The following is a 23713-nucleotide window of genomic DNA, read 5'->3' as shown; positions in this document are numbered from 1 at the left end:
GAGTTGGCCAATCATCGATCGCCACTCAAGTCCGCAGCTCATGTACGTTCAAAACTGCAATTGGGTGGTCTGTCATGGACTACAATCTGATTGGATGTAAAAGGAAAGGAAAGGACGAGATCCAGGAAGAGTAACCAGGATCAAGTTATGCATGCATACTGTTTCTATTGAGCAATGATAAGTTTTCAGTTTAAGTTATTTACTCACTGTGTAGTAGTAATACAGTAAACGAGACAAAAAGGGTAGACATGTAAAAGTTTTATTTACTAAAATTGTATGTATGTAAAAATGTAAATTGGCAAAAGAAAGTTTGATCTGATTATCTTAAAGAAAATTTTAAAATAAAATAAATAAACTGGTCAGTCATTATGGCTAACTCACACCTGAAGGGAACTCCCTCAGGAATTTCACTATTATAACCCAAAAGTTAATTTAGAACTTTTTAAGAAAATGTTTTAACTATTAATAAACAAGTCACAGTTGTCCAATTTGTCAAACAAGCCCTGTCCGTGTGATAGTAGTGCTTTAGCCTTTACGTATTTAACTTCAAATCAAATATCAAGTTTGAGGTATGAATGCGTTTACAATGTGGTTCAAAGAACAAAACGTTAAAGTTTTAATAAAGTAAATTTTAGAGGAAACTCATATGGCTTGAAAATGCTTATCTTACAGAATTTACACGTACAAACTGAACAGCTCTTTTTTTCTTGTATTACATACATTGTTTAATGTAACCTGGAATAACCGTTTGCTCTTCTTCAGAACGGTCCATTCCCTCGATTGACTGTCCAGCTGCCTTGGCATGAGCTGTATGAACTGTGTGCCTTTGAACTTGTGTGATGATTTGAGTCTTGATGGCATTTGCGCCCTCAAAGAATCTGTCCCTGTCCAATCTCTTCTGACTCTCTCACAGGATCTTTGAGGTCGTTTTTGAAATTCCTCAGCCCTCTTGAAAGTCTCTTCTCCTGCATTCTTCCTCTGCCTTGTAAGTACTGAGACATTCTGTGTTCTAGTGGTAATCTTGAAGTGAATTAATTAGTGAATTACAGTGTTAGATTTTGACATTCATTCATATTGTACATCATCTATCTACTGTATTTGACCTAGAGAACAAGTCTACCTGTGAGTGTTCTCCTTATATGACAAAAATGAGGCACTGCTCATATCCAGGCATTCTTTGTGTTTCTTCCCCAATCTGTGTGGCTGGCTATTCACACAGTTTCCGTCAAAAGTTATACTCTATACAAAACAACAATATGCAATTGTTGCAATTTATTATATAATTTCAACTTTAACATTTAATTATATTAATAAACATTAAATACAACGTGCACACATAAGTCTCATACATATGTGTTTGCACAGGGTAGTGTGAATAATGTGATTGCAGTGCAAAAAGTAAAATAATCACCTCTGAGTCTGAGTAAAAAACATGGTCAGAACGTGGGAAAGAAAAATTGCTCTGGGTTTCAATTAGATTTTCTTTTACTGGCAGGGTGTTGTGGAGACTGTCTGACAAGGTGCAGAGATGAAACAACAGCTCATCCATGAGATCCTCAAACTCTGTTAAGTAAAAGCTCTGTGGAAAGAAATGCAGATTTATCTTTAAACAATAAGAAAAACATCTCAACAATGATGCAGACAATAGTGCTTACATGTTAGAAACTATTAATGATTGCAGAAAGTGCTTACATTAGTGTGGACATGATGGTCAGTTTGCTTGTGACTGGCTTTTCCAATAATGAGTAAAGCCATGTCTTTGACATAATAGATCATCTCAAAGAGAGTCAGTAAATGTTTTCTTTTTTTAGTTGTCTTTGTTTGTTTCACAAAAATTGTAAGGGTGGCAATTACCTGAAGGGGGAAAAACTATTTTAGAGTAATATCAAATCAAGTCCAAATTATGTCAACCAGTCTAGGAGGTATAGTTTCAATGTGGAAAGTTACACTTTAAAGTAAACTGAGATATAACTGCACTTAAATATAAACTGTGTATCATAAATAATGCATATTTGATAATCCAATACATACCATAGCCTTCAATGGAATCATAGTGCAAAATATAGCTCCAAAATAGAGTGTTGTTGGGACTGGGGTTTGGAGGTAAATGTCACTAAAGTGGCTCAAGCTAAAGAAATGAGTGAAGAGCAAATGAGCAGATTTAGTGATACCAGTAAATGGGAATGAATAAAATATCAAGTTGCGGAGACCAGAGAGGGCCACTGCGACAATAACACCAGGTGCCTAAATAGAAATAAAGAACATAATTTAATGGAAGTAGCCTTCGGTTACATTAATGGGGTGAACTGATTTTAACATATTGTGTTATGTAAATCAATAGGCTACCAGTAACCAAAACAGGTTGGAGAAGATCAGATTCCAGGTAGACACAGCTGCTGCTACTGCTTTGTTTAGTCGTAGTAAGGACACACATTTCAGAAGAAGCAAGTTCACAACAGCACCAAGGAGTGATTGTGAAAGCTGTGGATAATATATGTTCATATTTAAAATGATCTGTTTGCCAGTGAATACCATTTGCTACATTCAGAACGCTTTCAGCAAGTCTGAACAAATTTAGTTCACTTGAGCCATGTAACTGCATGCAGTGCCATTTTTTTTTTTTTTTTCTTGAAATGTTCATCCGCGGTTTATTCACATTATGGCATATTCACATAGTGGGATACTAGGAATAGATTATAATGAATTTAACTGATATGTCCTACCTGCTCACAAAAGAAGATGGGGCTTAGATCAACAGGTAATTTAAAATCCTCCTTCTGAAGGAAGTCAATCCTCTCTGTTTTTAGCATAAAGTTGTACACAGAGCAGATATATCGTAAAAGACTGCAGATGATAACTGTCACCTGTGTATATAAAAAACACAGTAATTAGCAGAGAAAAGTCATTAAAAATACATAGTTTGATGTCGAAATGTATTAGACAGAGTGTAATGTCACCTCTAGCCAGCTCCTAATGTTTCTCCAGTAAAGCCATCCTCTTTGAGTCATAACATATATTTGCCAATACATATGAAGCAGAATGAATGAAAAGAAAAGAAGCTAGAAGTAAAATGACACAGAGAGGAAAAAAATACTAAGTTAAATATACTCACAATATATAAATATAATATATAAAATTGTGTAATATTATTATGGTATCATATTATGCATATTGTATACTCACAATCAATAACGATATCACATTTAGCCTCCACATTAAACTTAATGTTAATGTGTCTGAGCTGTAATAAGAAGCTCACCTCACAGGTCATAACACCGTAGTCAAGGGCAGCTGGGAAATGGTAGAGTCTGGTGGACTGAACACTTGCTGAGGGTATCAGAGCTCCTGTTGAGGTTTGCTCTACTAGAATATTGACTGACGTGAAGAGGTTACTGGGCCCGTTGTACAGGAGAAATTGGACCATCACAATCTGGGTGAATGGTGTCATCCAGCTGGTATCCAGAAGCTTTTTAATTGACTTGATTGCTTTGAACCTATTTTAGCAATTTATATAAAATATTATATATATATTACTGTTCACATAAAAGATTTTTAATTAACAGTTTACCTTGTTTTCCCCAGGCTCACACTCCCTCTTTCTCCCTCGTAACACCCAAGTTTCCCACAAAATGAGTGTCTCTTTGCCACAGATTGGTTATCAGAGCATTTCATATCGTTCTTGCCCAACAAATTCAAGATCTGTTCATAGAGAAAACACACTGGAATAATTGAGTTTTCAAAAGAAGTCTCTTATGCTAACCAAAGCTGCACTTTTTTGATGAAAAAGATTGTAGCAATATTTTTACAATTTAAAATACATATTGTAATAAATATTTTAATAATAAAAGAATATATTTTAAAAAATAATTTATTTCTGTGATGGCAAAGCTGAATTTTCCGCATCATCCAGTCTTCGGTGTCACATGGTTTTGTAAGACTACAAGTAGTAATAGTAAAAAAGGTTTTAAAAAAAAGTTCTTTTAAATTGTAATATTTTGAGCACAGAGACTTCTTTCAAAAACAAAAATCCTAATTCAAAATTTTTGATCTGCAGTGTATGTCAAAGGTTATGTGTATGTATCTAATATGTCTTCACATTAAAGGAATAATTTCTACTGTGAAACAGTCAGCGTTGGTGATTTACCTGGCATGATGAGTTATATGTGCTCTTGATCATTCTAATAACTGGACTCCCAATAAAAGAGAAAGCACCTCTAAAATCTCCTGTCTGTTAAAGCAACACATTGTTAATAATATTCTTTGTAAAGCCACCTAAATCCTGTTTCAAATAGCTACAGATGTCAAATAAATCATTAAAAATTTACTTCATTTTCTATTCCTTTCTCATGGCAGTTGGCATTATCATATAGTCTCTCTAGGAAAGTGGTTGTTGTCCATTTCCACCAATCGGCATGTTTTTGGATGGAGTGAAATGAATTTTGCGGACCCCTGTTTATATGAAAATAACATTAGCACTTTTTTATTTTATAACAAGTAATGTGGTTAAATGAGAATGTCTGTATTTACTTTGTGAAATGTGTTTTGATAGCCTGATTCAAATGGTACTTGTCATTGGCAGACTTTCCATAAGTCACAAATAGAATCGTCGACAGCATGATTAGGTGTAACATCAACTCCCTGTTGAAGCAAAAGTTCATTTTTGAGGTTAAAGGTTAAGAAAAAATTAAGTGTTGAGGTTGATTAAATAGTAAGACCTTGTGGTTTTGTGAAGGAGAGTCTGTTTCTTGATCTGGCCTCTCACACACTTCAACTCTCTTGAATTGGGTGGCCGCACTAGACGCAGATACCTGGCTCTCTGACGGGCAGCAAGCACCTGCTCATCAAACATAATGCAGAGTACTTGCAAACTTGATTATTATTCAATTTCTCTATCAGTGTGACAGAAACATGTTTACATGATTTTACCCTTTCAAAATGGGACTGCTGGTATTTGCTAACCAAGACATCCTCAATGTTTTGGTCCTTGTGTTTCAATAACTCAGTGACAGGCTCAGTTACACTTAGATTGTGGAACCAGTTCGACCTCTTTCGATGTAGCAGAGACACTGTGATAGTAATAATGAGTATCTGTATGAGGAAATAAACATTTAAAACAGGTTTCAATTTATATAGATTTGTTTAAGGGCGTTTTTCAGACCTGTAGATCGTTTGCTTTGTTCCAAAACAGGGACTTGATTCGTTACAATGTTGCATTTTCTTCTTGGTTCAGTTGACTTTCACAAGGCAACATTTCAAAGCATACCAAAATGTGTTTGTGCAAGTCAAATTTGAGTAAACTGTCCTCTTGTTGGTCAGAATTTCCTTTGCATTATCCATCAAGATGATTGACAAGTTCACTCTATGAGCTTATTGTGGTTTTACCTGTAGCTGCCATGACACTGAGTGAGATTGCTGTGTTCATATATCATCCAAGTGGATGCTGCACACTGGTGGTGGTTGAGGAGAGATCCCCTGATACGATTGTAAAGCACTTTGGGTGTACAGTAGTACATATGAAAGCGCTATATAAATGCCTCATTCATTCATTCATTCATATATATATGCCTAAACCAAACTAAGCGAGAAAACGCATCAGGTTCTGAAAGAAACGCTTCAAATGAGCCAGGTCTGAAAACACCCTAAGATCCGAGAACAGAACGTGGGCCAAATATTAAATTGAAACCATGTACAGCTACCCTACACAGTGTGTGCGTGATCAAGATGATTTACCATTGCTGGATGCAGTACAAAGCCACAGCAGACAAGAGAAAAGAACACAGAATGAGCCCACAGAAGAGTCTTTGTTTTGCTGAACCTGTAGGGTAACACATTTAAATCCTAATTTTCATATATTTGGGTAACAAATATTGTGACAAAGGCACATTTTTTTAAGTAATATTCAAGCTCCAACAGAATATAGTAGTACAAAGGATCACCCACTTTACTCCAAGAGTTCCCGTGATGATGACACATGTAAGAGAGAGAGTCAAGCAGAGGCTCCAGCCTAAATAATAACACCAGGATTGAAGACTTCGGATTCTAACACCACAAAACTGCTGCTTCTCTAGGATGTCTGTGTACAAAACCAAAAAAAACAACAATAACATGAATAGAGTAAAAGAGTAAAATCATTTTCTCAAAGAAAAAGCATAAAAGTCTATTATGCTCATCAAGGCTGCATTTATTTGCTCAAGAATGCATTAAAAACTGTAATATTGTGAAATATTATTACAATTTAAAATAATAATTCTATTTTATTAATATATTTAAAAAATAAAATGTATTTCTGTGCTGGAAAAGCTGAATTTTCAGCATTATTAGTCCAGTCTTCAGTGTCACACGATCTTTCAGGAATCTTATTAATATGCTGATTTGCTAATTATTCTTTGATGAATATAAAGTTCATAAGAACAACATTTGTTTTGAAATAGAAATATTTTGTAACATTATAAATGTCTTTTTCTTTCAAAAAAATCTTACTGACTCCAAACTTAATTTAAAAACTATATAATTATAACTGTATAAAAATAAAAAATATATATTTGTTAAATAAGTATTATTTATTAAAAACTCTGTATCATTATAGTTTAGTAAAATATAATATTTTTTATACTTAAAAACTATTATACAATAGAAGTATACTTTTATACCTGTATCTAATGAATTTACAAACCTGCAAAGGTGCGCGATTTGAAATCATTCTTATTCCATTTGCATTTGTCATGTGATCTGTTGTTGACATTAGACACAGAGTCGTCCACAGTCTCTAAGATGGTGTCAGGGTCCTCTTGCAGTTTTGACGTAGACAAAGAATCTGAGGGTTTCCAATCCTGAGTACCATACTGCAAGACACACCATTTCATTTTCTTTAGTAATGTAGACTAAAATAATTTAAGTGTAAAGCATAGTCAGCTGAGCATATAAAGCATATTTAACTGATCTGTACATTATACCTTATACTCTTTTTTCCAAGAGCTGCGAGTCCAGTGGGAAACTGTATTCCAGAACAGTTACGATAAAAATGTACAATCATTCATTAGAAAAGCATCATGGTGATCCGTAAAACAGCCAAACCAATAAAAAGTGTTTTGCATTAAACTATATTGAATAATGAGTGGAGTAACACATGGTAACATACCTTCTACAGAGTAGACATCAGGCACCTTGACCTTATAATGTTCTCCAGACACACTCCGGGAGATGGTCTGAAATCGACACAGAAAAAAAATAAGTAGCATATAAAAATAATAACTAAATATGTATATATATCATACATAATAAATACAGTTTTCTGGATTAATGCATCCAGTAGATTCAAAATTTAACTGTGTGGCAAGAAGAAACTAAGGGACAATTTCAGGAAGCCTGGGAATTCTGACCTTGCCGACACGGAACACCAGGGACACCAGACCCCCCACCGGCATCACAGCAAGAACACTGCACAGGCCTGTTACCATGGAAACCGGTGAAACATCAATAAGGCCGAGCTCTAAAAAGCACTGCCCATTGGTGCAGAGGGAAAAAAGACGATACGTCTCAATATTGTGAAAATGAAACAAACAAAACCACACATATGTTGATAGTATTTGTTGACATGTATTGATTTCTATGTTGAACTGTACACCTGTTCTTCCAAAAGATTTATGAGCACGGCGCTCACACACATGTAGCCCTGCAGGAGCAGCAGACACACACTCCAACGCTGAGTGTGTGTGTGAGAGCTGAAAGACGGACGGCTGTACACAGACAGCCACGGATGAAAGTCCTCCAGGTATTCTGTGAGTTTCAGATACAGAAACTTTCTCAAATACATAGAGGAAAAACACAAGATGTTTTGTTAAATTGCATTACAGACATATTCAAAGAAAAAACAACATCATCATTGTACGTAGATATAACAAATTAAATAATTAATTAATCATGTTTTTGAGCCAAAAAAAAAATTCCCCTCACTATATTTAGATTTTCTCCATATATAGAGAATACAAGATACAATATTAAGATACCACTGATTGATAACATGTGTACTTATAACCCTTAATATGTATATGACTTCCATGTCTCTTGTTAATAAAAAGATCCATGCTACAAATAACAACACAACTACAACCTAACAAGGTTAATACAGAGAGGTAAAAAGAGCTTGGACAGCATTCATCATGACATTAGAATAAAAGGATATAAGAATATATAAGAAGATACAAGAATATAAAATAATAGCAGAAATACCTACAGAATACACTGTATTGTGCCCAAAAAAATTAAGCTTAATGTATATATTGCTGCCTTAAAGTTTTAAACAATATTTAAGGAAAAAAATAAGTACACTGTAAAAACTTATATGGCCAAGTTATGACAACATATGTTTTTACATTGCTAAACTCATCAAAATAATTTAAGCAATTTTCTGGGGGGGTTTATATATTATACAAGTCAACTCGTTTTTTAAAGTCAGTTTAATGTAATTGAAGTTGAAATGACTTAAAAATCCACGTTGATAATACTTAAAAATTTTACTTTTATTTTACAGTCAAGTACAAAAATTCTTCAGCTTTTCAGATGCTTTGAATCAAGCTGAAACTTGATTCAACTTTGAATAAAAATTACAGGAATGATTTTTAAATTCATAAACAAATGTTGTAACAAAGGTGAAAACATTTTTAAAGAATGTTATTTGAATAATGTGCTTAAATATGAATGCTGCACTCAAATTAAATACACAAATATGTTCTTCACTAAAAGGAACAGTCCACCCACATATGAAAATCATTTAAAAACAAATATATTTTTATTTGTTTTAATGTTGGTTACAAAACCGTTTCTGTTCCCATGAACTTCTATGTACGGACAAAAAATGCAATGGAAGTAAATGGGAATCAAAATGTTTGGTTATCAACATTCTTCAGAATATCTTTGTTTGTGTTCTGCAGAAGAAAGAAATTCATACAGGTTTGGTAAGACATGAGGGTGAGTAAATGATGACAGAATTTTAATTTTTGGGTGAACTACCCCTTTATAATAACACTGCACAGACACACAAAAAAAAGACTATATAGCAATATTTAACTAGCTGTATATCATTAACAACATGGGGGTTCACCTGTTTAAATGTCAGCCCACATTCAGAAGCAGATAAACTCCTCTCCACCCTTCCATCTCCCTCATCCACTGCCAGCCAACACTGGCCCAGGAAGAACCAGCTGGACCCCTGCACCAGGTCTTTTACCAGCACATGGCTCAGGTACCAGCTGGGAGATGAACCTCCATTATCATGCCAAAGATGCACCTTCCATACCCGACCCAGACTTTCTGGGGAGCTGAATATTGAAAGATAAATAAAATGATCAAAAATGTAACAAGTTAGACAGTTAAATTAGGTTTAAGTTAATGGCTGTACTGTATCAATAACGGTAAATGGCATTTACCTCAGAATAAAAGTGTTTCTTGAGTTGCACGTGAAGAGTTTGGAGTCAGAGCTGCTGAGTTCCCTTGTTTGAGAGACACCATTATCTCCATATAGAACAATGTGAACCTGACAACATTGTATAAATAGACATTCAAAAAATCAACTGTAACGTATATAATGCATGCAGCTTACAATATACATGCACACATTGTATCCAGCAATGGTCACAATGATTAATACCTTTGCTGTCATTCTGGTTCTAGATCTAAAGCCTGTATCTATGGTGACTGCATAGAGGAATCTGTCCGAGGGATTGTTTTCTGGAAGCAGGAATGAGCCTGTAGTTTTCTGAATGGAAACATCGGCCTTTTTACACAAGACCAACACCACCGCATAGAGAGCCAGGCATATTACTGACAAAATGATCAGTGTGTAGTTGGTTTTGGAGCTGCAAGACAGTTGGAGAATATCTGTAAGTGTTAGTTAAAAAGCAGCCATATTCAGATCTGATAAATTTGGAGAGAGGCATTGCAGGTGTACTGGATAAACTGTGAAACATCTGCAGAGTTGAAGCTGCTTATGATGTTCTCATACGATACTGCAAATGATGCCAGGTGGCTGCAACTGAAAAAAAGGATCATCAGATCATCATTTAGTTTTATTAGTGCATGGAGCCACATAATATTGGCCTACAAAACAAATTATTGCCACAGTAATTGATATTAAGAGATGCTAATATAAATTCATTTGTAACCTTGTTACAAACCTATTTGTAAGACCATTTGAAGCCATTACTACAACATTTGAGTTGACTATAAAATATCAAAATACATGAAACTATTTTTTGTCTTACCACTAGATGGAGCATTTATTGTATAATCAATACCTGCAGTAGATCGTGTCTGGGGAAACACCACCATGAGAAAAACAACCCCTGGGCTTCCTCTCTTTCACTCCATCCCAGGAAAGACACTCCACAGACTCGATGCTAAGTGTGTAGTTCACAGCTTTGGCAATGTACTTATTGCTAGGGCTTTTATTATAGTCTGCATTGAGAAGCATCAGGAAGACAGCACCAGTAGCTAGATATAAAAAAAATATTTAATTATATATATTTTATATAATTAATATAGTGTGTGTGTGTATATATATATATATATATATATATGTATGTATGTATATATATATATATATATAATGTATGTATTGTAATACAACACTAATAATGGTAGATGTTTAACATTTATAATTAATCTATATAAAATCTTTTTTTTTTACATTTCATTTTTATGTGTTTATATGTCTATTTTGTGCCAAAAACAATAATGTATGGACTAAGATGTTTAACCAAACCATGCAAATAGGATTGAGGGAGGAATATGTGAGCTGTCTGTCCTTTCCAGTGGTATATTTTCTGTTCGTTGTACTTATTAGGTGTTGGCTGCTCGTACATCCTGTGAACAGATGTTATATTTCACATAATGGTTGACTACACTGTAAAATCAAAAAATTCAAAAAATTAAATAAAATGTTTCTGCCTTACATTTTTAAGTACAATCAACTTGGATATTTAAGTAATTTCAATGATAATTGTGATAAAAAAAAAAATCATGAAAATATTTTTTTACAGTGTAGATTAGAAGACTGAAATGCAGTAATGTCGTTCACCTAAGCAGCAGCAGAATGGGAAAGGGGCGTTCAGCTGGCCTGTTAAACTGCACAGTGATCTGCAGGGCTCTCTGAAGGGTCAGTGACGTCATGTTGAACTGGTGACTGTTCACCTGACTGCGCAGAAGAGTGAACTCTATATGTCTGCTCTGCTGGAACAAGCAGAAACACAAATCAGAGTAACCAAATATAGAGGAAAACTATTTTTAATATACCAAATCAACAAAAATTTCTACTTTTGTCTCCTCTTTTCTCTGAAACTCAATGGTAACTGGTATAGATAGATGTCTGACTTGGATTTCCTTCCTAGTGGTGCAGTTGTAGAGTCGAATGTCTGCTGTCTCTCCACTGAACTGTAACATCACATTAAATTAGAGTGTAATTTGCTTCACAGGTCAAAGCACGTTTTCTCAAATTCAGCCATGCATTTATAGTGTACCTGCATGTCTTTGGAGTAGCGATATGGGCTCTGCCTGTACACTGTGAGCCAGGTAATGATGCAGGGCTTGTGCTGGCTATTGCTGCTCCATTGCTGAAATTGCATCTCGAGAAAATCATTGAGGTGGAACGTAGTGAGGCCAAATGTTTTCACTATAGAATAAGATTGGCCATCCTTCCAGGCAAACACTTCCATAAAAGTAGTGTTCACATTGTACTGCAAGATATTGCTGGATAGCATACACTCCTGCAATCAAAATGCACAAGGTTAATATCACAGAAGCTCAGAAGCGATCTGTTTATCCCACATTGATAATGAAAATAAGACTAAAATAACGCATGTTTACATTGAAATCTACAGTGACTAAAACAAGACATTACAGTTTACAACACAGACAAAGCTATAATAATCAGATAAAATTAACAGATCCCATGGTAGATTAAACAAGTTAGAAGATGTATTTCAAAGGACTTAACCCATGCAGCTAACAAAAATACGGGTAACACTTTATTTTACAGTGTCATTGTTACATGTATTTACTATAGTCATTGCATAATTACATGCAACTAACCCCAATTACAAACCAAACCCTAATCCTAACCCTATAGTATGTACATGTAGTTACTTAATTTTACTCAGCACTTAAATGTATAATTAATTACACTGTAACAAAGACATCTTGAAATAAAGTGTAACCAAAGTATGTTCTAAGAACGTTTCCTAAGTGCAACATTTTTTCTGAACATTCAAAACATCCAGTTTTTTAAGTGAATTAAAAAAAAATCTTGGTTATGAGAACATTAAGAAAACATTCAATTTTATAATTTTGCATTATGGGAACTTTGAATGTTCTGTGAACAAAGAATCAAGTAGTAACATTTTTTAAATGTCTTAAGAACATCCAACTAAAACGTTAAGGAATTAAGAACATAATTAAAGACCAGACAACTTTAAACAAACATTCTATTAACAGGACAGTAAGAACATTTGTTCATAACTTTGAGACAATGTAGCCAGAACATTAGCCAACGTTCCGAGAACATTCCCTGTTAGCTGGGAATTCAATAACATTTTCTGCTGCTTTCCAACTTTTCAAACAGAAAAAAAACATGTTAATATCATGTCATTTTGAAAACTAACAAATCAACTTACCAGTACTAAATTCTTGATGGTGTAAAGCACTTTGTTTGTGAGTTGGTGTCCTGATCTGGACGAAAGCACTGGAGCCTCCAACACACCAGACAAGAGAGATACCAGTGCATTCACCAACCCAATGTCCAATATATGGCCAGCTGGAAGCTTGGACTCATGTAAGAGGGATGGGATGTTCTGAACATGCTGGATTACTTCTTTGGCACTGTGAAACGTCACCTAAATTAGATATGAAATAATTAGCAAAATGTATAAAACATTATAAATAAACCTGAAAATAAATCCAAGCTTGGGTTTTACTCACTTGACTAGAGATTCTTATCAAATCATTTAGACTGGAAATTATTTCAAATAAATCTCCCTAAAAAACAAGAACAGAGTTAAATATAGAGCGGTTTTATTTTGTTGTTGAAAAATGTCAGTTAGAGAATCTTTGTCTAGGTAAGACCTTGTCAGTGATGGACAGCTGACAGGCCGCTGAAACGACGGCGGTGCGTGTGAGCGTCAGAAGCTCGACAGAAGACTCCGGGTCCAGACTCAAGCGGTTCAGCACCGTGATCAAAAGAGAGATGTAGTTGATGATGTCTCGGTTGCTTCCAATCTTACTCAGACCGGTTAGGTTACCTATTCCATACATGTACCTGGAAGTAGGAATAAAAGTCATTTAAAATCCTAACACGTCAGATAAAGATGTGAGTATTAATGAATTGAGTAATTCTTGTGTGCGCACAGTTCTTGATCAGGGCTGGGCTGGGAGAATGAGTTTCTCTGAAAGCTTGGATGAACAGTCACTGTCACAGGACATAGTTTGGTCGCTGCTCCAAATCTGTTCTTTATTTCAATAAAGAATGTGACTGTGGAAAAAGAGGTGTTCTGAGAATGAGAATAGATGAGATGTGGCTTGCTCGCGTGAGATCATAATAATGTAAACGTGAAATGATCTTGTCTGCTTTATTATAGATTCTTTGTACCTTTGTAATCGTCATTAGGATCTCCACTAGGAAGATTGAAGTAATGTTGGAAATCCCTGCCTTCGTAAAGGAGTTTCCTCTCAGTGTTGCCAACACTAAAACTGTACTCATACAAGAGATCCTGATCACAGAAGCAAAATTACATCAAGATCAGATCAAAGAGAAAATTAATGTTGAATATTACAAAAAAATACAAAATATGAATATGTTGAAAGGAGTATAAGGAAAAACATAGACCTCTTTTCCAGAGGAGCAGAAGACGCTGAAATGAGTGTGGATTTCAGAGCCTGTCCTAGGCTGCACTTGGCAGCTCATTCCCTCCGGAACAGCTTGTGTGTGGAAGAACAGCTGGCTTTTCCCTTGTAGCCGCTCCTCAGAACCTGACAAGGTGAGAAAAAAAGGAGTAAAAAGATGCAAATCGCATTCGGACAAAGGAAATACAAACATTTAATGCATTATTTATTCATTTGATAGTTTAATTTTCATTTGTAATAGGAATCTCCATTTTGAATTTCCAAAATGAGATGGAAAACTCACTTGCAGATACTTCAAGCAAATAAAGACTCTTTGGTTTAAGCATGAAGGGTTTAAATGTGACGACCGCAGAAGATAATCCTAAGGGAAAAAAGAAGACAAAGACAACTAAAGGTTCTTTTTACAATTCATATGTAAAATGAGTTATGTCAACTTAGTTTTATAAAAACGTATATGTAATTCAGAAGGTTTTGTGGCCTTATAATTGGCGCTGCGAGTGCTCTCAGATACCTGTGAGAGTGTAAGACTCAAACACAGACTGATGAATGAGCTGTCGGTCCAGATCCAGCAGGGTCTTCTCAGAAACCGCCGTGCCAAACAGGTTGGGGTCCACCAGATTATCACCCTCATTGTCATAAGAGTGAGGGAATGATCCTTCATTCCAACTAAATCCCATTGAATTGGTCCCTTTCACAGAAAGAGACACACACAGTTAAACACACTACAACATTTAAATACTAGAAATCATTATTGATCTTTTGACGCAGAGCATAAAAACGTGTACCTGTTGGTCTGCCGACTGGAACACCAGGATCAGCCTCTTCAATTCCAAAACTATAGTAATCATACTCTAAACAGCACCAAAAATATCATTTGAGCATCAGTCATATTATTCAGTACTATTCACTAAAATACAATTTCTAATTTCAGGATGTAAAGTCCAGAGGTTTGTTTACTTATTAAGAGTAAAATACCTGGTAGCGAGGGACGATCACCTGATATTGTCTCGTAAATGTCTGTGTAAATCATGTCCTCAGTATGCAAGTCTGCAAATGTAGTTCACAAAGTTATTACATTTATTCAATTTTATTGTATTCATATTATTATTACATTTTATTGCTATAATAATATTATTATTATCATCACTACCACTACTAATAGTAATAATCATTTATATCATTATTATTAGGTTGCCATAATGCTCTCATTGAGTTAGATAACTGATCTATTAAATAGCATGAGCTCTTCCTATTGTAAAAATGATTGTTAAATGTCCAAATTATCCAAAAACAATCTACCACCAGAGGGCGTCTAATTTCATTTTATTGCAATAGAAATCTTGATAAACAACATAGCTCTGTACAGAGCTAATTTAGTTTCAAGGCATAAAAACAAAAGCTTTGTTATAACAGGGAACCTAATTCAAGTTTGAAAACTTTTACATAATTCATTATTTGACTTTAAGACAATCATTCTCACCACAGTACACAGTACTGAGATCACATCAGTCAATGACACCTTACCTGGGGCTGGTAAGGACCCATGAAACTCCCACTGACCCCCAGACGAATCTGTTTCCCCAGGGAAGGAAGGAAATAAGGGTGGGTGTGAAGGTTTGATAGTTGGAAATGTTGGACGGTGGTACATGTTTGCGCTGGGACTTTCAATTAGCGTGGATACATTAATGTTATGGTGTTTCGCATGCATCAATGAAGTCATTGTATCTTGTGTAGCTGGGGCTGTAAGGTCAATATCTTTAGATAAAAGATAAGGAGCCAGAGATAAGCCTATATCTGGAACGGTGGGATCGGTAAAATGGGCTGGAGTGTAAGCTGTCACAGCAGGCTGGGAGAAATGTAAGCTCTCCTCCATTTTAGAGGGTAAAGTTAGATCCATACTACTGCAGAATGGAACTGAAAGAAAGAGCAAGAGCAATCCATTTCAAATTTATCAAAAACACAAACTAAACTGTCTTGGTAAATATTAGATGACTGTCTTCCTGATTGACTGTACTTACCCTCTGTAACAGCTTTGCTTGAGGCATTGACAAGGTAAAGTTTCCAGTGATAGGTGACGTTTTTTGCATTGAAACCACAATCATCACAGAGAGCAGAGACAGAAAACTGCTCATTCCAGTTCACTGAATTTCCTCTGCAATCTTTACAAGACATGTGAATGTTGCTGCAGAGAATAAAAAAATATGATTCATTAAAAGGGTGATGTACAACTTTGTTCATTACTTAACAGTCATTGCATATTATGTATTTATATCATCTTTTTTTATTTTTTATTTATCCACTTAAATCCCACCTGACACGTTTTGATGTTACAGTGATGAACATCTCAGATGAAGAAGATTGATGGCCACTGTACACGGTGAGAGTGAATTTAAGCAGGTCAAAGTCAGGTTTCAAGGCAAGAGCGGGGAACACAAGAACTGCTGAAGTGGTCACGATGTTCCTGTTGAAACAGCTGCTCTCTTCTGTGTTTACTGGCCTGCATGACCAGCGGTAACTAAAACAGAAACAAAAATGAACATTTCAGTTGTGATTAACGCAAAAATCACAGAATGTAATCAATAAATAAGCACTGACACGTACCTTAATGTATTATTGGGGAAATCTGGGTCATGTGATTTCCGCCCATCTAGAGTAACAATAATGCCGCTATTACGATTGATGAAAATATGTGTGGCTTCGCTGATGACACTGACCGGATGACTGCACACCACTTCAATTAAAACACTGTAGTTGCTGTACACCACATTACCGGATACCTGGACCTTTGTGATGACAACAACTCTTGTTAGTATTTCCTTATGTTAATATATCTTTTTTAATGTAGAGGAGTTAAGTTGAAACAAGTGAAAGCGGACAGCTACCTTAAGAAGTCATACTGTCATAATAATAAGAAATGTTTCTTGAACACCAAATCAGCATTTTAGACCTTACCTTTACCATTAGACATTACCTTTGCAATAGCTTTATATGTGTCATAATGAAGGAGGTATTTCGGAAGATCAATATACTGCCGTCTCGTGTCTATGTGTGGGAGGAGCAGCTGTCGTCCGCTCATGTCGTATATAGTCCATCTATACAGGAGACCTCTGGAGACATTACACTGAATCTGAGCCTCAAACGTCACAGCAAGATGGACATTTTGATACCGCCACACCTAGAAGTATGCAAGCAAAATTTATTTAGCATATACACTGCTGGTCAAAAGTTTGGAATAGATTCTTTTAAAAAAAAATTAAATAAGAAGTCTCTAATGCTCACCAAGGATGCATTTATTTGATTAAAAATACAGTAAAGCAGTAATATTGGGAAATATTATTACAATTTAAAATAACTTTTTATTTTAATATATTTTTTTATGTAATTTATTCCTGTGATGGCAAAGCTGAATTTTCAGCATCATTTCTCCAGTCTTCAGTGTCACATGATCCTTCAGAAATCATTCAAATATACTAAATTATTGGTGCTCAATTATAATTAATGGTTCTTATTATCAATTTTGTTGCTACATTTTCTTTCTGCTGCTAAATATATTTGAAGAAACCGTGATAATTTTTATCAGGATACTTTGACGAATAGACAGTTAAATGAACAGCATTTATTTGAAATTCAAATCTTTTGTAACATGATGTAACATTGTAACATTGTAACAATGTCTTTACTATCTGATGTCCCTGCTAAATAAAAGCATACATATTCTTTATTTTTTACTTACCCCAAACTTTTGAATACTAGTATATCACAGGTTTCCACAAAAATATTAAGCCGTAAAATTGATAATAATAAGAAATTTTTCTCGATCCTCAAATCAGCATTTTAGAATGATTTCTGAAAGATCATGTGACACTGACGACTGGAGTAATGATGCTGAAATTTCAACAGAAATACATTAAATTTTAAAACATATTCAAATAGAAAACTGTTATATTAAATTGTAATAATATTTCACAACATTACTGTTTTTACTGTATTTTCGATCAAATAAGTGCCGTCTTGGCGAGACCTTAATTACTCCAAACTTTTCACCGGCAGTGTATATATAGATACTTTTTTGTTAGTGATGTCTCCTAGAATAACTGTTAGAGTATAGTTGTCTAATTGTGGCATATAGAGAACTTGTACCTGTATTTTTTTTGGGCCCATGTTTTTCACCGGAGGAGGCTGACATGATTCTTCAACGACAAATATGTGTCCTGTTAAAGAGGCTGAGCTCACTAGGTTGAACATATTAACCTCTAATATGTACTCTCCAGTTCTATAGACAAATAAAAACATATTCACATGTACAATAAATAAATAAAATTCAAATTCAATAGCTAGGTAACCAACAATTATGACTGAAGATTTTGTTAGAAGTAACTGTTACAAAATTATCAATAAATAAATAATAAGAGGGAAAAAAAACATTTTCCAAACATGGGATGATGACTTCATACATTATAATTACAAAATATTTCTATTTCAAATAAATGCTTTTCTTTTGAACTTTCTAATTATCAAATAATGCTGAAAATTATTAAAAAGTGTATCACGGTTTCCACAGAAATATTAAGCAGCATAACTGTTTTTAACAATGATAATATAAAATGTTTCTTGAGCATCAAATAAGCATATTAGAATGATTTGATGCTGAATGATGATGAAAATCATCTCTGACATCACAGGGATACTCTGCATTTTAAAATATATATTATTTTAAATGGTAATAATATTTCACAGCAATACGGTCTTCAATGTATTTTGATCAAATCAATTCAACCTTGTTGAGCATAAGAACAATCTGCTATTTACTGTATATACCCTGACAAAAAAGTGACACCAGAAAGATACAATTTCTACCCGTTAAAGACATGATGCTCAGTGCTGTATCCGTCTCGCTCTGTTCCATCTCCAAAATTCCAAAGATACGAGACATCAGTTCCTGAGCTGATCCGGCAGGTGAAGTTTACGGAGCGGTTTGATAAAACTGAGGGACTGTACAGAAGCCTGTTGGGCTGCACAGCTCTCTGAATCACAACAGGATAAATATCTGAGCTGATGGATGTGAGACCGTCAGAAACACTGACAGTGACATTGTATCTGAAAAAGATAGATAGATAGATTAAAAAAAGTCAAATGTACACATACAGTAAATAGACACATGTAAAATACTGATTCAGTAAAACCTGTTTGAAACATGTCTTTTGTAACTGAAAGCTCTTTAGATTGTCTATATGAAAATAGATTAAACAAAAACAAAAAGCACTTGTTTGGGAGGCGATATCTCTTTTTGACGATTCTGGATGTTGTTTTTATTTCAGGTCCATCCTCAAATCCCCAATGAAAGTATAGAGGATTCGGTACTTCTGTTACTGCCACAAATGTGATGTCTGTCTGTGTTGCATATGCCCGTTTGTCCGAAAAAATCCAAATAGCTGGAAAAAACATCACACATTCAAAGCAGAGAAATATAAAATAGCGTTGATAGGTTTGTATAATGGAGTAGCTTTTCTTTATGAATGGACCTCACACCTCGCTTGTGACTGTCTGTGGGTTTGGTTGAGGCTTTATCCTGCTGCTTGTCCTCTGTATCTGTGGGCAGAGGGGCACAGGACAGGATATCCTGACCTCTCTTGGACAGCATGAGATTCAAGTACTCAGTCCCAGAGGGACATGCTCTAATCTGCCAGCTGGTAGAATGAGTACAGATACTGTTCGAAATGGTCACATCTAAAAACACAAAGACATATGGTGGTCACAAAAGCTTATTCTCTTTCATTTTTCCCATATTTGTAGCTATAGCACTGTCCAGTAAACATACTTAAATGGTACAATCCAGCAGCAGGTAATATTGCATCTATGTAGCACGTGAAGTATCCATTGGCCATAAGAGACATATTATGCAAGCCCTGAGGACCAGAGTTCCCACTTAATGTAATGAAAACCAAGGAAATGTTTTCTTTGCTCAGATCTGGTATGACTGGAAATAATCAAATATACAAGAGATTACATTGCATTGCTTGGATGATTTTTGAAAAAAGAATATTGTATCTTGTGTCCAATTCAATTTAAATAAATGTAATTAAAAGCACAATTGAATTATAAGCAACTTAAATTGCACAAGGGTTGCTATGGAAAGGCTGACAATAACCTGAGACTTCCAGGAGGAGGGGCTTTCCAATCTGCACCCTGTCAATCAAAGCAGCTACAGTGGCATCATGAACAGAAGGCCCTCTGCTGCTGTACACTGCCAACCAGCCCGTCTCATTCCCATAAGGGACAAACTCAGAGGAGAAGCATCTGTAGGCAAATCAAAACCAGACATGCTTCTTAATACAAAACACCAAAACACTGAAACCCACCTGCAGGTAGTGAGTCAAACTCACAATCAAAACAATGCATGTATATCTAGATGCTGACTTTTTTTCTTGGATGGTCTGAACTAGATACATTGTGGAGGTGAAACTCTCTGGAATATTCTTGTGATAAACTGGTACAATACCGTTAAAGAATACAGCATCAGAGATTACTGACTTCTCATAATAGTTTTGTCTTATTGTTTTCCCCACATACTATTTCACTGTTGTTTAACAATAAAAGACACAGCTCAACACAACATTTCAAGCAAGTATATCTTTACAATAAATACAAGTGAATGAAATCCAATCAAAATGCAACTTTGCATATACTTTTTTTTATTGTTGCATAAAGCATTTTATGCTAATTCCATCTTTAAAAATAATTTAATAATGCATTTGAAGGAATATAAAATTGTAGATTTTTTGTTTACTTTTATTTATATTTGCATTTGATTATATTTTTTATGTTGTAACTGTTTGTGATATTTTAATTAATTTAATAAAAAAAATTATTGTATTGTGCTGTTATATTGCCTACACTTCCATTTTTGTCAAGCGTTCATGTAAATATGTTTTTATAGCCTTGTTTTATTTCTTTTAGTTAAATAAAATCTATTTGAATATTATCGTTAAATTTATACTATTTCAATATTCACATATTAAGTTACCTGACAAAACATTTTACAGTGCAATTCACTTAGTGAATAATGTAGGCTAGATAAAGTTTAGTTTAAAATAAAGAAGTCTTACCCTTCATTGAAACATGGCTTGGAACATAGTGGACGCTTCGATTCTTGATGGGTTTCCAATGAGCTACAGTTGTTAAATCCAAGGTACCATTGAACAGCTGTAAAAAGTGTCATTTGATATTATAAACAAATCTTTGTGTAAGAGTTTCATCGAGGCCTTATTTGTCACGTGCAATTTCAGAATTGCTACATACCATATCCCGAGTTTCCCTTAATATGCATGAGAGCAGAAATAAGTAAACAAAATACGGTCCGACAGAACAGAAACATCTTATCAATTGGAATGTCTCTCGCCGTTATCGCGAACGATTTCTTTGTCTCGTTTAAGTGTCAGTGAACAGGTGAAAAGGAGGCGTTTCTGTTCTTGATTGACAGTTGCCGTTCCAATGATCGATTGCATTCTTATCCCTTCAGTCAGGGATCCCTAATTACGGGGGGGATTCTCTTTTTATTGTAATGAATTTGTTTTATTTTATGATAGTCATCCACTGTTTTTATTTCAATTTTATAGCTATTTCAAATTCTAAAAGATATCTCTGATCACAATCTGTTTAGCATACATTTAAAGGGACCAGGGAACTTCATCATTAATCATTTGCATAGCTTTAGTTAAAATCCTCAGCTTGTGGGTGCTGACCATTAATATAGATTCCGTTGTTTTCTAGCCTACTTTTGATTCTCTGGAAGGTTTTTCACAAGTGAGCATTACACCTTCACAATGCAAATTCAACTTTAACTCATGCAAAGAACAATGAATGCAAGTTTCACACCGGATAAACAACGCCTAGCCTATATGACATGCTCTTATTCAAACTGGAAACCGAATGAAAGAAGGCAGAACTAAAAAGCTACCCCTAAATAATCTCAAATACTCCTATACGTTTGTTCATGTGATGAAACTGGTGGAGATACTCGGATGAATGACGAAACATAACCAGATGCAGAATATTTCTATCAAGGCAGTGTCGCTTGCTCATCTCAGACCGTAAAGCAATTGCTAAAATATTTGCATTATGAGATAGAAATTCAATTGTGTGGGCTGTTCATGCTTGTGGTCCGTTTCAGAGGGGAAAGCCTCTGTTTGTTTACTCTTTTTAAGACAGAGGATGTTAGAATGTGAGATGAATGCATGTGTATAGTCTCACAAAGACTGACTGATCACATGCCAGTGATGTTTTTAGCTTCAAAGACTTTTTCGAGAAGGACCGCGTCAGGATGATTGAGAAATAGACATTTATAGGTGAGACACGAACACATTGTTAGTGACCCACAACAGAACGACAAGTGCTGACCAAGCCAACGGCTATATCCCCCTGAGAAAACAGAGCCTGCCACCTCACGGGTCCATGTTCCACAGTGATGAATGAGAGCTGAAGTGGACCATTGACGGGAGGGTCATTGACGCCCAGGGGCACAATGGTTGACGGGGTTGAATAAAATTAGCTTCCACCGAGAGTAATCTTTCGCGCTATAGACTAGGCTATAACACATTAAATATGATGTGTTTTTTGCTTTTTAGGGGGTTGTGGGTGAATCGCGCCCCCTTGTGTGTTAGACATAGCCTATAGCCTATACGGAAAAAAATCGACCATATAGCCTGAGCACGTTTCTTATTAACTTATCTTTTGTTGTTTCAAATAATTTGCTATTAGAAATGTGTTCAACAGTCATATTAATTTATAAAAGTGTAATAGGCTAAATCAAAATGTTTATAGGCCTTAAAGGTCTAGGCCTAAGAGATACATTCATATTTTGATATTTATAAGCTTAACTTCATTATAAAAAGATAAAAAAATAAAAAAATAAAACGTTAATGCAAAAAAAGCAATAAAACAAACATTTATTAAATATGATAATACGTTTATTTAAAAAAAACATAATATAACTGTTTTAATAATTAGCCTAAAAATCAACCATAAATATTACAAAATAACAGTTCACTCCATGTACAAAGTGAATTGGGAAAGATTTTATAGAAAATATAAATTAGCTGCAAGAAAGCAAAGACGTGAGCATTTCTATGTTTCATGCAGATTAAGCCCCAAAATGTTTATGGGCCGAGGAAAAATTTGTTTGACAATTAACTTTAATTAGGATAACATTAACTTTATTTATGGGTGTGAATGTTCGTTGAAGTCGCTATCAACGTTTCAAGGGGCACAAGGAGGCCTAATAATTTTGAATGATTGGGTAGACTATTAAACACTGTTTAGTCAAGAAAGTATATTTAAAAAAATAACCTGAGTAGGCTATCCTTATGTCATATTGTCTCAAATGGAAGAGGCATAAAGACAAACTTGCAGTGTCGGTTTTCTACTGAATCTACAGCTTGCAGTCTGGTGCACACGAAGGTTTGTGGGTAGCCTTCTCATTTAAAAGCCTCAAGCGTATATGGCTTAATTATTTCAAGGCTTCGTCCGTTTCTTGGGCATGTGGTAGTGGCTGAAAGAACAATGCCACAACTGATATAGACGTTTGTTCCAACCGTATGGTAATGCAGGCAAGTCAGACTTAAATTAGTAAATAAATAACTGTGTCAAGGCATGTCTATCAGGGAATATGAAAATTATAATACTTCTATTATATTTCAGTTGAAAGTCCTACTAATCATTTCGGACTAAATAAAAATCAAAATAGGCCCTAGGCCTATAGTTATTCAGATTTTAAATTCACGAAGTGATCTGGCATTCTGATTTCATAATCAAGGGCAAAGCTGTG

The 23713-nt window shown here is 34.9% G+C and overlaps 1 protein-coding gene across 4 annotated transcripts; it reads right to left on the bottom strand.

The window, feature by feature from the left end:
• Window positions 1-243: 243 nt before the first annotated feature.
• On the bottom strand, window positions 244-21317 carry pkd1l1 (polycystin 1 like 1, transient receptor potential channel interacting). 4 transcript variants are annotated; one of them, XM_077244528.1, is made up of 54 exons: window positions 21190-21317; window positions 20997-21093; window positions 20039-20187; window positions 19709-19867; window positions 19420-19617; window positions 19154-19322; window positions 18748-18987; window positions 18031-18163; window positions 16862-17065; window positions 16492-16673; window positions 16202-16405; window positions 15909-16072; window positions 15415-15804; window positions 14866-14937; window positions 14676-14741; window positions 14402-14578; window positions 14174-14251; window positions 13874-14016; window positions 13637-13757; window positions 13396-13519; window positions 13114-13306; window positions 12970-13026; window positions 12666-12884; window positions 11514-11759; window positions 11311-11427; window positions 11075-11226; window positions 10760-10860; window positions 10293-10488; window positions 9947-10030; window positions 9647-9854; window positions 9426-9532; window positions 9101-9317; window positions 7625-7798; window positions 7380-7499; window positions 7139-7205; window positions 6954-6994; window positions 6674-6842; window positions 5941-6073; window positions 5731-5815; window positions 4927-5088; window positions 4716-4834; window positions 4528-4638; window positions 4326-4449; window positions 4145-4228; window positions 3569-3699; window positions 3260-3494; window positions 2958-3059; window positions 2724-2864; window positions 2347-2481; window positions 2032-2244; window positions 1693-1854; window positions 1412-1579; window positions 1121-1239; window positions 244-1020 (listed from the first exon to the last, which is right to left on the bottom strand). In XM_077244528.1, the coding sequence occupies exons 1-54, from the start codon at window positions 21263-21265 to the stop codon at window positions 870-872; spliced, it is 7989 nt and encodes a 2662-aa protein (XP_077100643.1). In that variant the 5' UTR covers window positions 21266-21317; the 3' UTR covers window positions 244-869. The 4 variants fall into 4 exon arrangements, 2 of the variants coding, with proteins under 2 accessions (XP_077100643.1, XP_077100644.1); XM_077244529.1 differs by having other exon boundaries at window positions 11075-11223; XR_013207294.1 differs by lacking the exons at window positions 244-1020; window positions 1121-1239 and having other exon boundaries at window positions 1440-1579; window positions 1693-1869; window positions 2172-2244.
• Window positions 21318-23713: the final 2396 nt, after the last annotated feature.

The sequence above is a fragment of the Siphateles boraxobius genome, unplaced genomic scaffold (genome assembly GCF_051911475.1).
Source record: "Siphateles boraxobius isolate OS27281-9 unplaced genomic scaffold, OSU_SipBor_1 26, whole genome shotgun sequence".
In the NCBI taxonomy this organism is placed as follows: domain Eukaryota; kingdom Metazoa; phylum Chordata; class Actinopteri; order Cypriniformes; family Leuciscidae; genus Siphateles; species Siphateles boraxobius.
The sequence above is the reverse complement of the archived record's forward strand: the minus strand, read 5'-3'. Positions and strand labels throughout refer to the sequence as shown.